The 16,950-nt window shown below is 45.4% G+C and overlaps 2 protein-coding genes across 5 annotated transcripts in view; one reads left to right on the top strand and one right to left on the bottom strand.

The window, feature by feature from the left end:
- Positions 1-543: 543 nt before the first annotated feature.
- Positions 544-14,743, bottom strand: AP3M2 (adaptor related protein complex 3 subunit mu 2). Of its 4 annotated transcripts, XM_056321684.1 has the most exons (9): positions 14,506-14,743; positions 10,484-11,449; positions 8,171-8,342; positions 7,502-7,639; positions 6,878-6,963; positions 6,219-6,352; positions 5,139-5,346; positions 4,166-4,310; positions 544-921 (listed from the first exon to the last, which is right to left on the bottom strand). In XM_056321684.1, the coding sequence occupies exons 2-9, from the start codon at positions 10,754-10,756 to the stop codon at positions 785-787; spliced, it is 1,293 nt and encodes a 430-aa protein (XP_056177659.1). In that variant the 5' UTR covers positions 10,757-11,449; positions 14,506-14,743; the 3' UTR covers positions 544-784. The 4 variants fall into 4 exon arrangements, with proteins under 4 accessions (XP_056177659.1, XP_056177661.1, XP_056177658.1 ...); XM_056321686.1 differs by lacking the exon at positions 10,484-11,449; XM_056321683.1 differs by lacking the exon at positions 14,506-14,743 and having other exon boundaries at positions 10,484-12,500.
- A 148-nt stretch (positions 14,744-14,891) lies between these two features.
- The window catches only part of KAT6A (lysine acetyltransferase 6A), a 51,012-nt gene continuing 48,953 nt past the window's right edge, over positions 14,892-16,950 (top strand). The window contains exons 1-2 of the mRNA XM_056321679.1: positions 14,892-15,004; positions 16,868-16,917. The gene's annotated coding sequence lies outside the window, so the exon portion shown is untranslated. The remainder of the gene's footprint in view (positions 15,005-16,867; positions 16,918-16,950) is intronic.

Here is a 16,950-nt window from a genome sequence, read left to right as displayed (position 1 = left end):
TCAGTCAGACACTGTAGCTAGAAAACTAGTCTATTGTATTTGGGAAATTTCAAAACATTGTAACTGAAAATGTTTACTCTAATTTTAAGGAGCTCTCCCATGATCTAGTAGCACAGCCTCTAGTCAAATAGAGTAGCTTATATATAGTAAGTACAGAAGAGAGATTTGGTAAGGATGTCCATTATTTTATCAAATGGGTTTTGTAAATGGCAACTTTACAAACGGTCTGTGTCTTTCTAGCTACCAGCTTAGAAACTGACCTCCAAGAGACCTTTTCTAATGTCCTCAGAGAAAGGGTGGTGTAAGTCCAGTTAGCTTCAGCAATGAGTCCCGTATTTCAGCCAGTGGAAGGGGGAAAAAAAAAAACCCCATGATGCTTATTAAAAGAGTCACAGCTCAGGTTTTTTTGGTGTGATTTTTTGTTGATGTTAGTTGAATTTTATTAGGTATTAACCCTGAGAAAAAGACAAATTTCCATTCCCCTCCCCTAAACCCATTTCCAAGTGCTGCTGTGCCTCACTGTCCTGGCCTTCGCAAGCCTGCCAAATACTCACTACTGCCTGTAGAACACCAAAACCATTCCAATGAGTAACACAGGTAAATTTCCTCAGGAATGCAACTTTTGTTCCACAATTCAAAGAGTCTATGAAATACATTATTTAGGCTTGATGTGATATAACAGCCACCAAGTGTAACTGAACCACACTTGACACTCATGTATTTTAGGAAAAAATACATCCTACAGAAATATAAGTAGCAGAGGAACAGTTTTACATAACAGTCATTACCAGCTCCTTGAAAACACACTTACATGAAATATCCAAGGTGACAAGAGAGCTATACAAGCTTTAGTTGCCATCCCTGCACTGGCTGCTTCCTTCCATCCTGGTCTGTCTTCTGTGATGTCTTCTCTGTGGCTAGCTTAAAGAAGGGCCCAGAATCAACTCTGGTTTTTTTCAAATTCTTCTTTATCACTCATTTTGTAGTAGATCATTAATCTGGGATATTAACCAAATCCCAGTCCAATAACTAGAACTTTTGTTCTCCAGCTTTACTTTTAACTTCTTGTGTTTCATTTCCCAGAAGCTGCTGCCACCTAGCTCAGTGTCTTTAACTGCATTTCTCTGGCTTGTTTACCCATTACAACCCTCCCTGATAAAAATCCCCATGATAAGTCTCCATCGCTATGGCATCAGCTTTTCTTCTTATTTTTTTCCCCCCTTCTTGTCTTCTTCCATCCAGCACACAGTAGCACCATCCTGAGGCAAGGCCTAAGACAATAATGACTGCCATCTGCTGGCATCATCCTTCTTCTTGCTTTGCAGATGATACTGTCATACTCAAGTTCTTCCAGAACCTAAGTCAACATCAGCATTTATTGTAACTGAAGAACACAGGTATACCTCACATTTCCCCCCAAATTTCTATCATCTACTAAGTTATCTCACTGATGTTGCTCCCTGCTTTCCTCTTCTGCCCTGCTTCATCTTTCATTCTGTAGGAACTTGCAGCCATCTCAGACTGATACAGAAAGCTTGTCATAAGAGCCAGACACGCTTATGCATATAAGAACCCTTTCAAGATCTTGACTGACATGAATCACTTCAGCAGAAAAGAAAAGATACTTCAAAAAACAAAGCTGCAAACCCAAAGGACAATATTAAGCACTTGAAGAGCAGGAAGGTGTAGAGGTATTGGTCTTCATAATTAAAAGCACAGCCCTTAACCAGCTACCCCAAACCCCACCTACTAAACAGAAATGGTTCGGCTGCATTCCTAACAACAGTTTCGCTGAGGTTCTAGGAAAAGCTCAGCACTCCTTTCGGGAAACACTAAGAAAAATTACCAAGAAAGTTATTAATTTTAGCTTTTCAGGCAGTGGCTTAGTCCTGAGCTTACAATCCCAATTGCATAAAGACATTTATCTCCCTATGGCACCCAGTATCCACAGTCCAACTGGCATGATTTACCTTCCTCCTCAAATACCAACTATCTTTCTCGTAAAGCCCCCAGAAAACACTCTGAAATGACACAGATGACATGTAAAACTGAATTTTATTGATGTCCTTGCTGAAGGTTATATTTGCACTGAACATGCTCAGCAGTAAGGCCACCTGCTATAGCATTTATCAGTTGCACTGGAACTTGCAATTCCACAAGCAAGATGCCATCATCCACTGCAAATCCATCACATGCAAACCAGAATATGTGTTATCCTTCATTTAGGGTCACCTTGTTCTGTTCACAAGCACAAACTATACATGCTGGACTCCACGGCTACCTGATAGATGCCATAGCCGTATGTACAGCAGCCTAGGGACAAGTTCTGCTACCACAGAGAAAACACATTGGCATCTAGTGGCCAAAGAGCACATTACAGACAATACGGAGCAGTTGCCTCTCATTTCATATTTATGCTGTACAGAGAGATGCAGCGCAGACTGGAATGGGCAGATGCAGCAACAGCTCCTGCAGAACAGAGGAGTCCCAGTGAAAAATCCAGCGTAGGTGTGAATCCACCTGCACAGCAGCTGATTGGTACAGGAACTGGAATGAGGTAGGGCAGCCAGAAACACTACAAAGGTACCAGGACACAATTATCTCAAAGAAAGACATCAGTGAGCTGGAGAACAGCATTATCACCTTCATTTGTAATATGCAGGCAGAGACAAAAAGAGGTTCCAACAAGTTACTATGGTAGTGATGGCCTTCATCTAGTCACAGCTTCAGTTTCCAAAGTGCTATGTTTCCACAAAAATTCTCCTGCCTCTCTGTCTCTTCCCTGACTCCTCAAAGAAGCTAGAAGAATCCCTACCTCCAAATACTGACGAAATAAGAAGCAAAGCAGAATTACATTCAGGTGTCGCCACCACCAATTGCAAGATCACATGTGCACAAGATCGCATGTGCTACAGTCAGCCCTTCATAGGATACTCTACTAAGATTTGGATGGGTTTCCCGTCTATCTCCAAAGATCCAGGATACTTAATGACCAAGCTCAAGAAAAATCTAGAAATATCATCCACTTCTTCCCTTCCTCCCCTGTGGCACCATCCCCAATCTCAGGCTTCTTAACTTCCCATCCTGGGTGGAACAATCTAACTTTCCACTTCCAGTCCCTTTGAGGCGGACAGAACAGCTAGATGACCCCTCTGCTGACAAGAAGTATACAGCTCTCCACCCTAATGCCCAGTGATGGAGAAGGGCAGGTGCCAGACCATCACACTGGAGTTGAAGTTTGTAGATGATGCAAAGTTGAATTTCCACAAAAGGATGAAAGCCAACCAAAATATAAGGGAGGGAAGTTACAAAAGGCAGCAAATGCCTAGGATTTCCTTTAACACAGCAACACGAAGGTGATACAAGCTTGCACAGCTGACTCACTAATCCCAAGGGACCTGAACACCTCTCCCATCTGCCACTGTTCTTAATACTTCAGACTCAGCTAGGGATGAGATGGTTTCAGGTCAACCTTACTTTTCCGTGCTCCCCAGCACCTTAAGGACTGGCTATCCTGCTCATGCTACTACAGGCAAGGGAGCAACCCTAAACAGATGGATGGAGTAAGAGGCTGCATCCAACAGCCAGGGACAGGAGAAACAGAAAAGTGCTCTTCCTCATTATCAGGATCCTCTAGGTTCGGACTTGGAACTTGCCAGCCTTAGTCATGTATTTTATCCCCTTGAAGGGCTTGTACTTCTCCCCATACATGTCCAAGCGATTCACCTTCAGTCCTAAAGGCAAAAAACCATAGCATAAGACTGACTGCTGCCACAAACAAAGCAGACAGGTGTTCAGGATAAAGGAACAGAAGATCACACTAGAGGTGCAGAAAGCATAGGGAAAGTTTTAGTAAGCAGTAAACAAAACTGAGAAAAGCTGACAACTGCTGATTGTCAGAATGACTCTTTACAAACACATCCATACTCTAAAATTCTCTACAGGCCTATAAGCACAAAATGCAAGGAAGCATAGATAGGCTGTTTCACAGTGCATGAGAGAACAAATCCATGCATCCATAGTCAAAGCACATTATTTTTTTTACTTGAAGAACAGGTTTCAGATAAAGTGTACTTCAGAAGGCCTGCAGAGCTACTGCAGCTATGTGCAGAGTGAGCACTGACAAAGCAGACAATCTCAGCCTCTTTACCTGACAGTCACTTACCAGATATAGCCAGCTGCTGAATTTTAAACTGCAGATTAATGGTGGGGTTTTCATCTGGTTTTGATGTCCCAGCTTGCAGGCTCACGCTCCCCTTCAGACTTGGCAGCTTCTGGGGGTTTATTTTCCCCACATCCCATGACAGCAACTTCAAGGAACAGAAAATGCAGCAGTGAAACAGAAATACGGTAATACCCTCTGAAGAAGAGTCCCCCTCTAAAAACATCTTTTAATGTTTCTTTATGGAAAAAGTCTTTGTCTCAGGTATCTTGCCTTTCATATTGGGCAGACACAGTACAGGCTTAAGGAGTAGCTGCCTCAGACCTTTGTTCTCCCTCCCTCTTTCCATAAGGTTCTCCAGAAATCTACCATGAATGGTATTTCCACTGCTTATGCTACAGCCCCCATTTCCTATGTGTAACAGTGACCAAAATAATGCAGAATTGCCTCCTCTCTGAGTAGCTGCAGCAGTGTTGCTTGAGGCTCCACTGTGCGTAAACCATCAAACTTGTGTTTGCAATAAGAAGAAAAAAAAAAAAGTGAACTTGGGGTGGAGGGGAGGCAGCAGACATTAAACAACAAAACCAGAACACACCAAACCGCATCAAAACCCACCAACCAATACAAATCCTCAGCGTTTGCAAAGGACCAAGTATAATGTGCAGTACTGGGCATGACTAGATACGCAGAAGTTTGCAAAGCACCAGACTGATGCATCATCATACAATACCAGCAGGATTTTCTGCACACACTAAGCAACCAGAACTACAGTCCACTCAGACACTGAACAGTTTGTTGTGGGGATTAAGACAACTTCTACTATGCAATTGTCCAGAAAAAGTTCTCACCCCAAGAAAAGATACTGCCTTCAGACAACTGATGTTCAAGGAAATGTTCATGTAAGCATGAGCAGCTCAACTTAATTTGCTGAAAGGTAAGAAAGATTAAAAAATACATATAATTTCTTTCCTCTCACCTTTGTAACTGGATCGAAGACATGTGTTCCTTGAGAGGGTGTGAGGGTCATATTTAAGACACCCTTTGGCATCTGGCTAGAGACCATCACTCCTTCCACAGTCTTCCCCATAGTCTGCTTCGGCCCCACTGTGATCTCAAAACGTCCCAGTGAGCTGCCATCACGGAAACTGATATTGTGTTTAATGTAGACAGGAATTGCCACAAGACTAGAATAAAGACATGAAGAGAAAGTCCTTGTCAATCTTTTGTCTTCATCTTTGGTTTTCCCAATGCAGTCCTTGCTCTCTACATTAAAAAAAGTGTAATTATGACTTGAGAACAGGATTCTGACTTTGCTGTTAGAGATCAAACAAATCAGTGTAGGATTTTCTTCTCTTTTAAGGAGATTGGTTTCCAGTGTTTTCAATCAAGTTTGCCATATCTTAAGTTTTCTATCTCTCTACAGGACAGGTAGCTACATCCAATAAGTAACAGGAGACTTGAACATAAGATGAGGAATGTTTTTCCATGTCTCAACCAGGCTGGCAAGTAGTTCCAGGCAGTGCAGCAGCACTTGAACTTCATGTTTGTGCTTTTGGCTGGATTTCCCACTCCTTTTCACCTATTTGAGATAAGCTTGACAAAGTCTAACAAAATGTTTTAGCATCTGTAACCCCGATTAGTACTTAGTAAGCTGCTTCTAGAAAAGAGTGCAGCTGACAAGAACTTGTGGTTCTATTAAGAGAAATGTTATAAACCCCCAAAAGATTACCAAACTATCTTGTTTTACTCTGTAAGTATTTTATAAATATAGGAAAGCAACAGCTTGATTACTCCATACTGCCTAATTCTTTCCCTCTCTAGTTTGTTCATCTGCTCCTAGTCTTTGAAAAAAATGCTGGCTGACCAAAAAGAAATGATAGAATCAATGCTCCAAACAAGGAGAAAATATGTTTTAAAAAAGGAAAAGTTCAAGTTGCTATGCACCTCTACTTCATATGGCACAACATGCCACCTGATTTTTAAAAGCAATTCCTCCCCACCCCCCAGCCAGGAAGATCCAAATTTCATAATTCACAGCACTACATTTGTCACTTACTTCTGAGCACTGACATGGTAGGAGAGCAAGCGAAAATTTCCATCAGGTGGAATGAAGGAGAGTATTCTCTCCGATTCCCACCGCTTAAAACGCACACATGGATGAAAGCTGACATCATCCAACAACCGAGGGTTCTGAAATAAAAGAACACCACAAAGTTTGTCAAGGCAGTACTACTTAAAATAACCTCTTCTTCTCAGTCTTCTATCCATGAAGGACCTACCATTTGATGCATTCTGCCCACTTGAAGGTAACTACATTCAGACATGTTAAGTTATTTGATGCTGTTACATCTGTGCAATAGCAGTACTCAGTAACCTCCACCCTGTTTTAGAAAATTTAGTCATGTCAAATAATTACATTGATACATACTCATAAAAAAGATGGCCCTTTAGGGTATCTGCCTAAAGCACCACTGTATCTCAGAAACTTAGTCACAGCACACACTAACAGTACTTTTAAAAAAGAATCTGAAAAAAAACCACCTTTAGGCTCAAAGTTGCTGAAGTTCACTGTGAGTTTCCATTGTCAGTTCTTTCTATTTGGCATACCCACATTCTTATGTATTGGAATCCATCAGCATGAGACTGAGATCTTAGTAGCAGGGGTAGGAAACCCTTTTCAAAACACTTAAGGAAAGGTACATCCTTGAGCTTTACCATGAAGGAGAGGGTAAGGTCTGGCATCCCAGTCAGCTTCACACAAGCATCAATCACTCCTTGGATTTCAGCAGTAATCGTGGAACCTGCAACAATAAAGTAAACACGGAGGTTATGTGAACCTGACGAAAAAAATCCCAATGTGGAAAAACTTATCAGTGGGGAGGAAAGAAATCTATCATCTTTATGAAATGTCATAGCTCATTATGTTGCTGCTCAAGATTTCTCTCATTCCCAACAACTTCTAGATGCATACAAGAAAGAACCAGCAACAACAGCCATGTCCATTTGAATGGCCAGTGTCAGCAGCTCCCAATTCTTAACAAGACTAAGATGCACAAAAACTAAGGAGACAGTGCTACACACAATGTTCACTCACCTTCTATTTTCCCAATAGATACAGAACTGTTTACAAGACCTCAGGAACAAAAACATGTTAAAACCTTGGTACCGCTCTAGAATTTTTGACTGAATAGCACCTACAACTTGGCAACATTCCAGAGTAAGAACAGGAATAGAGCTTCCCACACTTAGACAGGGGAGCTTCTCTTTGAAAACCTAAATCTCTCTTCAGGCACTATCTGGACAAGTCACCCTCGCCTTAGCCAGAAGCAGCTTCCATACCTGATTTATCAATGATTGCATCTATCTCCTCAATCACATCAAAATATGCCTCATTGTTGGTATATTTTACACCAGTACGTCTCCAAGGCACCACTGATAGCTGTCCAGTAGGAAGTTGATCACCCACATTAGTGCTTCCTGGAAAAACAAGGGCAATCACAACCACCACAAAAGTTAGCCAATGCTCCAGAACAAGTCCTTGGCCTTACATAATTGCAATTAATCCCTGAGAACCTCTCTCTCTTTGTAGGAGAGCAATTACACTTCCAGACTCACCATTTGTATACTACATTTTACATCTCTCTTACATCCAACTCTAAAACATACCACAATAAGGCATGGGGAAGTGCAACTGAAAAAACAAAACCAAAAGCCACCCCAAGAAAACCCGCATCCTAAACTAACTCATCCAGGAAGTCATGTCATGGCTGTAATTGGAAATGTAATATGTCTGTTTCAGTTAAAAAAAAACAAACAAAAAGTGCCACTAGTGCTGGAACTGGAAGGAACCTCAAAACAAATACTAACACTGGACTCCCTAAATACACCCATGTTGGGGTTTAGAATGGCATGGGACCACATAAATTTTCTTCACCCATGTCTTATTTACTTATACAAGAATACTGTCACACGGCCACCCCAGTTTATCTACTTTTTGTCTCCTTGTACCTGTGATGGTGTTGACAACTGTTCGCAGGATAGTGGGAGGTTTTATCAGTTCCTTAAGAATATTAGATTCTGTTGCCAATGGAAAGCCATTGTCCAGCATCTCCTCCAGCACCTCATAAACCACCACAACATTGTCCTTGATCATCACCTCTGAACAGACACCAAAATAATCCTGTGCAAAAAAAATAATTACTCAACAATCTCTGAAAGAGTTTTAGTGATCATTCAGTTCAGTGTCCCCCCGCATCTGGAGGAGATAAAACAACACTGAACCTCCATGTACTAGTGCAAGCACATCAGATAGGCTGACCACTCCAACAGAAGTGCACAACTCTGAGCATACCTCTGCCACTGCCCCAGCGAGCTTGCAAATCACTGCATCATCATATGTTCTTATTTCCTTTCAGTATAACAAGATTCCCTTTGATAGCGAAAAGATTTTTTTTTTTAATTAGCACTTGAAACTGTCTCAATTGCAACCAATTAAGCAGCAGTATTAATAAGAACTTACTTTGTGCGGTCACACTACCGACTTGTGTGCAGTGATGCTTTTCACTAGACTCCAGTATCACATTCCTCGGCTACCCTAGTCTTTACCTACAGTACTCTCAACACTTTCAATGGTGCAGCACTGCTGTTTGAGGAATTCAGCCTCTCCTCATCAAATCAAAGCTTCTTGTTTACTTTTGTTATAATGCTTGCGTACATATAGGCAATAATACAATTATTAACTTCAATTCTGTAAATATTTTTCAAAAACTCACGCGGAATACAGGGGAAGCACAACTTCAGACTCTGCATATTCTGCCTAAGTCCATGTCTGTTTTATAGGAGAAGACTTCTGAAGTCCATCTAACACACTACCTGTGTTTTTTCATTCTGATACTGCTTGGGGTGCACAGACTGCTTACACATCCTAAGATATATTAGAGTAATACCAAAGTCCACTATTCTGAAAAGTCTGAAAAATAATTCTATCCACATAACAAAACCCTCCTTCCTCGTAATTTAAGAGGTGTATAAAGCAGAACCTCGGAACATGAATAACAGAAGATCCACAGACATGTTTGTTCCCCAGCTTGATTCCTCTACTGTTTCTTCAGCTCCTACTAATAATTAGAAATATTGAAGTTTGTAGTAAAAATAAACCAAGTCAAACTGTAAATCTGTAACACAATATAAGTACGGAAAACCTCAGTGGAGATCTTTCAGGACTCAGTATATGTTACAGGAAGCCATTTTTAAGATTGAACATTTAATTTACTCACATTTCTATTCTATGGGGTCTTCAACCATCATTCCGGAGAGTGAGCGAGCAAGCACACGCACACAAAGACAAACCTGAGCTTCTAGTTACTTACAGCAATTAAAGAGCTCAGGGATTCTGCACAAAGCATGAGCATACATAAATCGTGATGCTAGAGAATTCCTAGGCCTGCACTAAAAATACTATTTCTTTTTCAGACATACCAGATCTTAACATATGGCCAGGCCAGTGAAGAAATGCTCACACCTCGTCCCCTCACAAAAAACAAGACCTACGCAACTGACATGGTACATTTTTGGCCTGAACAGCCAATCCACAGCCTGCACTCTCATTCTCATTGGCACCTGGAAGAAAAAGCTCACATGATACTTGTTTGACCAGGCACCCACATTTCCTGTAGGATGCTGGTCACAAGACATTTCAAATCCAGACTACACAATCATGTTGTTGACAGACAGAAGACAAGACATTTCAGTGTTTCCCTAAACTGACCAACAGTCACATCAGCCACAGCACCGAGGGAACATGGCTGCTCCGCAGCAACTCCTGTGACTCACTTCTTTAGCAAGCCAGTACACTTTTAAGAAACACCTAGAGATACAAGCACATAGGATGGTTGTCACTAATTCACTAAAGCACGTGGCTATGAGTCGCAAAAACTCCTCGTGAGAACAAGGCCAGCTCGGTCTTAGTTCACAGCCCCTAGAAGACACGAGGCTGCAGAACAGAAACATAAATCTTGATTGCTGAGGGGTCCTTCCTGCAAGCATGGGCTGATCTGGAATCCATCGTCATCCGGAGCTGTATACTCCCAACCACCGCAAGCCGTCGAGACCCACTGTAGGTCCTCGCAGGTGCGGGATGAGAATTACGAGATAGGAAAAAGAAAATGAACTGCTGCTAACTTGAAGGGCTCCCTTTTCCCCGCCGCCCCGTCCTCCTTCACAACACGGCAGTGAAGCCGGGGCTCCTCTTCTAACCTCGCACGCACCAGCCAACCGACCCCTTGGCTGCAGCCGGCGCCGCAGGCCGCCCCCGCCCCGCACCTGGAACGTATCGACGACGCGGTGCAGGAACTCGATGACGAAGAGAGGCGGCACCTCGCTCTGGATGACGGCCACGAAAAAGATCTTGTGGCGGTAGACGCTGAGGAGGTAGTGGTGCGGCGTGGGGATCACCGGCGGCACGTTCTCCGCCTCCGAGGCCCTCTCCTGCGCCTCGAAGAAGTAGTCGCAGACGGAGCGGCTGACGACGCTCTTCCAGTGCTTCTCTAGGAAGATATCCCCCGAGGCGTTGATCAGGAACAGGCTGTGGATCATGGCTGCGGCGGGAGCCGGAGCCGGCGCCGGGCCTGCCCTGCGCCCCGCCGCGAGGACTGGCAGCGCCCGAAGCTGCCCCCTGACCTCAATGGGCGGGGCTCGGCAGCAAGCACGCTGATTGGGTGACCCGCCAACACCCACGCCCGATAGGCCGAAGGGAGGCGGGCGGATGATGACGCAGCGAACGGCACGCTGCGACCGGGCAACGCCCCCCGAGCCGAGGCCGCAGCGGCCGGTCGCCGCCCCTCGTGCCCCTCAGCTTCTGACTGCTCGGGAGAGCCGGCGGGCCGGGCTCCTCGTACGCGGGCTGCTGCGTCCCCGGCGTGGCGCGCCCGCCCAGGTTTTCCGGTGGGGCGCTCAGAATCCCCACGGACTGGTTTTTCTAAGGGTACCCTCTTTTTCGGGTTGACGTCTTAGTATAGTATATAAAATGTGTTAAGGAACCCAGTTTCTACAGTGCAGTGCTGCTAGCTGAACGTGTTGCACTGTGTTGTTTTGCTGGTTTGTTCACCACAGAGCACCACACAGTCCGGCTGGCATGGGAAATGGCAACTACCACGCAAAATGCAGCTGAACTCTACGCCAAGTGATTCCTTTGCAGAATTAGAAGAGGTGTCTCACATTCGCATAGCAAATCTCTGGACTTCTGAATCAGGCAGATGCCATTACAAGTAATTTTCCAATCCTGCTGCTCTGCTGGGAACAAACAAATACAAGAACAAAAAAAAAGACATCCTTTCTATCCCATCAAACAAACTGTCTAAGTATACAACCCTTATTACGTGGTGACTGCCTACCGGTTAGGACTGCTGCACGAGCACCGCAAGACTCTGGCCTGAGTCTTTGCACCTGACGATGCCTCACGGTTGTGGGCAAATCTTTTAAGCAGTGGTACGAAGCCTGGAGTAAGCTGAACGGACTGATTTATGTCAGAATGCAAAAAAATCTGCACAGTTCAGAGTTTATATTAGATCTTATTCTCTATTGATACTTTGTAGCTATTTTCCCCCTAAAATGGGGCAGAAGTCAGTTTATTTACTCTGACATTACCTTTTAATACTCCTGTAGGCATACATCCTTACTTAAAGTATTAGATAATTCAACGCATGCTAGATGAGCTTTTTAGTATAGCAGAACATAATGAAGGAAAAATTAACTACAGATGAATTTCTTTCATGGTCATAATTTGTATCAAATGCATTTTTTAAACATCATCAAATAATGTTTTTTAAATGCCTAATTCAAATTACTGTAATGAATTACATATTTGTGAGCGCAAAGGGGTAATAATTTGTCATTTAATCACAGCACTTCTAAATTCAAAAAGGTTATTTATTATTTTAATATAATCGCTTTACTTTTAACACGCAGATATTGTAAAGATTATTGTATCAGCTTATGAGGCTCTTGGGGACTGTATTAATGGGAATCTTGTAGGTATCACAGGCAGAAAGCAGCAGCACATCATTACATTGACCAACAACATAAAGCCTTTATATGTCTGGTTCTCTGAGGAAACCCTTCTGGTTTTACCCTGGACCACCAAATCAACATTCATAGGATACATCTTTTCAATATAGCCATTTGTTTTCTGTCTCACAAAAAGCAATTCAGTTTTGACTGTATTACACGTTTAAAAACTGCCATTTCCCTCTAACTGCTTGCACCCATTATTAAAATTGTTAGTATTTTACCCAGTTCATGATGATGTTACTTCTGTATTTTTCCTCAGTTACTTCAGTTTCTTTAGCCATCAAGAACGTTGGTGCCAATACTAAAGCAACTATAGGGCAGTTAATTATTTCTGCACACCAAAGGAAAGGGTTGTTGAGGGAAAAGGGGAAATATGTTTCTGCTTTAAAATCAGACAAGTTTATTAAAATATCTTGCTGACATGTGCAGAGAACAATTTGCAGTTACACCACCATTTCCTGCTGCAGAAATGCTGCCTGACTGCTTCCAAACTGTTAGCGCAAAGATTACGTTTAGTTCTGCAAGTCAGTCTCCACAGTGGCTCGGGAAGTTATCTAAACTTGGAACCTAAAAGGAGAACATAGCAGAAGATGCTGCCAGAACAGAATATCACTTTGCTGGTTAATTTAGTGACTGCCTAAAAACTGCTCACTGAAGAGTACTATACTTCAGTCACAGTATATGAACCCCCAGAGAAACCTAAGCACAGTCAAAGGGCAGTGCTACAAAATGATGTTGCCAAACCATGCACTGTTTTTACAATAAAACAACTCCTTACCATCTGTACTTTGCCATATGCAGCAATTCTGATGATTTAACTGTTAGCATGTACTGTGCAAATAAGAGAGTAGAAGAAAACAGGCCATTTTTTAATTTGTATTAGTCAACAAAACCAATTAATTTTGCAAGGGTGCTAATAATAACCTACTGCAAATTTTGAAACAGAACAGTCTACAGAGTGATACTCTTGTAGGAACACAACTGGGTTTTGCTGTTAAATACTGAATCCTCTTAGTCTTGCTTTACTTTCACATCGGAAAATTACATTTCTCTCTCTGTTAGTTTCTCTCGACATAGCAACACAGGTTTGTAATTTAAGGCACTGGAAGCCATGCAGCATAGAACCACCTGAATTTTGAAGACTCAGGAAGAGGTGGGAGAAGAGATTAATTTGTAGGGATAATCCAACTCTGACAAGGCCAGACCTCTATAGTCTTACATGGCAGAAACAGAACCATTTGTACAGTATGTTGTACAGTAGCACGTCAAACTCCATTGGCTTCAAGTAATAAGCAACTCACTGAAAACATCTAACTTTTGCACTAGAAAACCTATTCTGTTAAAATGTCAAAAGAGTTTGTCTTACTCAACAGAGAGATTTCTCACCTCAAGACACTAAACAAAACCATTCAGAAAACATCATGTTTGCTTTATCAACTGTCTCCACAATGTTTTTTAAGATTTTATTTTTTCTTTTCTTGAAAGGGAAGCTCACACGAAACTTTACACAATAGTTGTCCCTTCAAGGAAGTTGCAAAAAATGCCTAGTTTATAACGTGTGTGCACAACTGGTAAACTGAGCCAGAGGTTAGAATAGGATAGGGAATTGCAGGCAGCATGTAGTCGTTGAGGATGGGTAGCAAAACGAGATACTTTCAGCCAAATATAACCTGAGACAGAAACCAAATATAACCTGGGACAGACTTGTGTGAAGTGAGAACTTGCACTTTGCTCGTTCCTGCCAACTTTCAGCACGCGCCAGTCCGACACGACCCCCCCGCACAGCGCCAGAGGAGCCTCCCGCGCCCCCCGCCAGGCACCAGCCGCTCTTCACCTCAGCGACAGCAGAGCCAACACCAATGTACCGGGACAGCTCCCAAGTTACCTCCGTGCAGAACGGCGACTTTGAGCAGCATGTTTTTACTCTAACAACTAAAACGTATCAAAGATGTCGGGAAATTCCACGAACTACCTCACAAAGACGCCCAAGGACCGACCCGTCTCTCAGCGCGCGCCGCCGAGGCACAGCCACGGCGCGCCCGCCCTCCAGGCTAAAAGGTATCGTTATTTCAAAATTCCACGTAACTTCGGTACCTTTGAGTCACAAAGCCCCAGTCACTGTTACAAGCGCAAGCTTAATTAAGCCTAAGAGACAGATCTCCTACCTTACAGGTTACAACCACCCGCCTACCAGCGTACGACCATTAACACGAGTCCTCCCGCCGCCCAGCCGTTCCCGCCCGCATCCCAGCGGCCGGAGTAGCCGGTAGCCATACCCTCGGCCGCAGCCCCGCGCGTTCGGAGCGCGGGGGGCTTCCCACAGCCATAGCGAGACGTCGCCGACAGCACCCGCTCCGCGGCTCCCGCCCAAGCGCCGTGTCCAGCCAGCCTTCACCGAACGCTGCCGCCACCCGCCCCGGCCCGGCCCCTCACACTCTGCCCGCATGGCGCCGCAGGCCGCCCCCAGCAGCGGGCCCCGGGGCGGCGGCCCGGCCGCTCCGGCTGCCCGAGGAGCCACCCCGCCTCCCCGCGCCGCGCGCTCCCGCCGGCGGCCGGGGCTGCCGCAGACCCCGTCTCCGCGGCTCTTCCCGGCGGCGGCCGCTCCCGCCCCGCCGCGCCATTCCCCGCGCGCGCCCCCGCCCGCCGCGGGCTCTTCCCCTCCCACGCCCCCTCCCCCCGCCGCAGAGCTCCGGACCCAAGATGGCCGCCGTGTCAGTTTCGGGCTTCGCCGCCGTCCGGCCTTTGCTTCTCGGTTCCCGTCTCTCGCGGGCCTCGGTGAGTAGCGCCGGCGGGACCGCCCCAGCTTGGGTGCCTGATGCCGGGGAACCCGGAGACAGGCGGCTGGCAAGCCCCACGGCCTGGGGAAGGGGAAGGCCCGCTGGGCGCTTCAGGCTCGCGGCCTGTTCCGGCCCCGCCGCCGCTCTGCGCCAGGCCCGGACCCAGCCGCCCGCTCCGTTGGGGCCCGCCGGGCCTACACCCCGGGGAGGAGGCGGCCGCGGCACGGCGCGGATGAAGTGGGCGGTTCAGGCGGGGGGGGGCCGCCGGCTGCGCTCCTCTCCGTCTCTCGGGCGCGGGAGAGCGCGGCTGAGGCGGGCGCGGGCCCGGCCGAACCGGTGCGAGAGCCAGGCTGCACCGGCCGCCTCCGTGGGGATGGAGAATGGTGTGGGGCCGGGCTGGTCGTCGGGGCTGCGGCCTGCGCCCTGCTTTTCCCGATTCTGCTAGTGCGAGCCCCTCGACCGAGGCAACGCGTCCCTCGGGGCGCCGGGTGCGGGGCCTGTCCGGGACAGGGATGGGGACGAGCGGTAGCAGGTGCAGGCACCGCTTGTCACGCAGAGAGCGAGCAACCGACCCGGCGCCGGGACCGTTCCGGTGTCGCCCCAGCTTGGCCGGGCGGTTACGTAACGTCCTGCGCACGGAGCTCCGCTGGGGTCAGCGCGCCGCGTCCGCCTTGGCCCCGCGATCCCGCCGTGCCGGGGCGCCCCGGCAGCGCAGCCTCGCTTGGCTGACGGGCGGGTCTCAGGGGCCCGCTTTCCCTTTCCATCGGTTGTTCGCGGGGTAAAAACTCCAGGCGAGCGCTGCATCCTTTCTGGTCTGAACAGTAGTTCTGAATCTTTCCAGTACTGGCTGTATGGAGCTGTGCAGTGGAGTCTGATGTCTGTATGCAAATCTGTTCCGTGTGTTGATAAATTCTTCAGTACTTACTAGAAAGCAGAATGGGAGAGCTGTGTTGATGACTAACTCGTGACTAAAACTTTCCTTGCAGAAAATCGTTATTCCTTGTGATAAACAGTTCATAAGTCCTTCTCGGTTAGGGTATTTTTGCAGTAGAACTTAAGCACAACGTACTGTCATCAACGTAGAAGTCTTTGTTAAAGACAACTAAGGGCTGTGAAGTAGAGCTTTGTATTCTTCCATCTGCATCTTTAATTAGCAGTTTCATAAGCATTTCTTCATTGTGTATGGTCACCTGTTACTTTGTCCTCAAGTGTTTTCAGTGTGCCTCAACTACACTGAAGATTATAACATTGTATTCTTCTTTTCTGTGGTCTCTGAAAGTGGAACATTTAATTACAATCTCCAGCTGCGTTTCTTCACTTTTTTTCTTGATGGGACAACTGTCATAGCTTTTCTTAGCAGGAGGGAATCAGACCTATGATTACACTTCTGGAAGAGCTCTGAAAGTTTGTTGCTGTTTGCTCAAGACTCTTGGCTATTCCTACTGCTTTCTGTTGAAGTTTCAGGCAGGGCTTTCATGTGCAAAAATAAAGATCTTAAAAAAGCAGCAGCTGTCTTCATTATGGGTCCATCACCCCCCCACCCCCCCCACCCCCAAATACTAGTTTAGGTTGTGCTCAGCAAAGATCTAAAAGTTGGTATGGAATTTATAGTGACTTACAGATTGAAATAAAAAGGGCACACTTTTTCTCTAGGCTATATGGAGTTATTTCAGTGTTAAAGCATGCTTGTATTAGTAGTGAAGATAAAACCTTAAGTATTACTTCAGTGTTTCAGAACTGTAGTAGTGGATTAAAACTTTCCTATGTGTTTAATGCATTAGTGTTGACTGTTGTTTTGTGGGGTTTTTTCCCCTTTCTCTAACTGTTCTTTGGAAATGTCTCTCTTTTTGTTTTCTTCTAGGCCTAATGTTACAGTTCTTCTCATTGTGAGTGTGCAGACCAGAAGCTGAGGTGAGATATGCTGAAATCTTTATATCTTTATCT

Source organism: Falco biarmicus, chromosome 18, assembly GCF_023638135.1.
Source record: "Falco biarmicus isolate bFalBia1 chromosome 18, bFalBia1.pri, whole genome shotgun sequence".
Taxonomy (NCBI): domain Eukaryota; kingdom Metazoa; phylum Chordata; class Aves; order Falconiformes; family Falconidae; genus Falco; species Falco biarmicus.
This window is presented reverse-complemented; position numbering and strand designations above follow the sequence as displayed.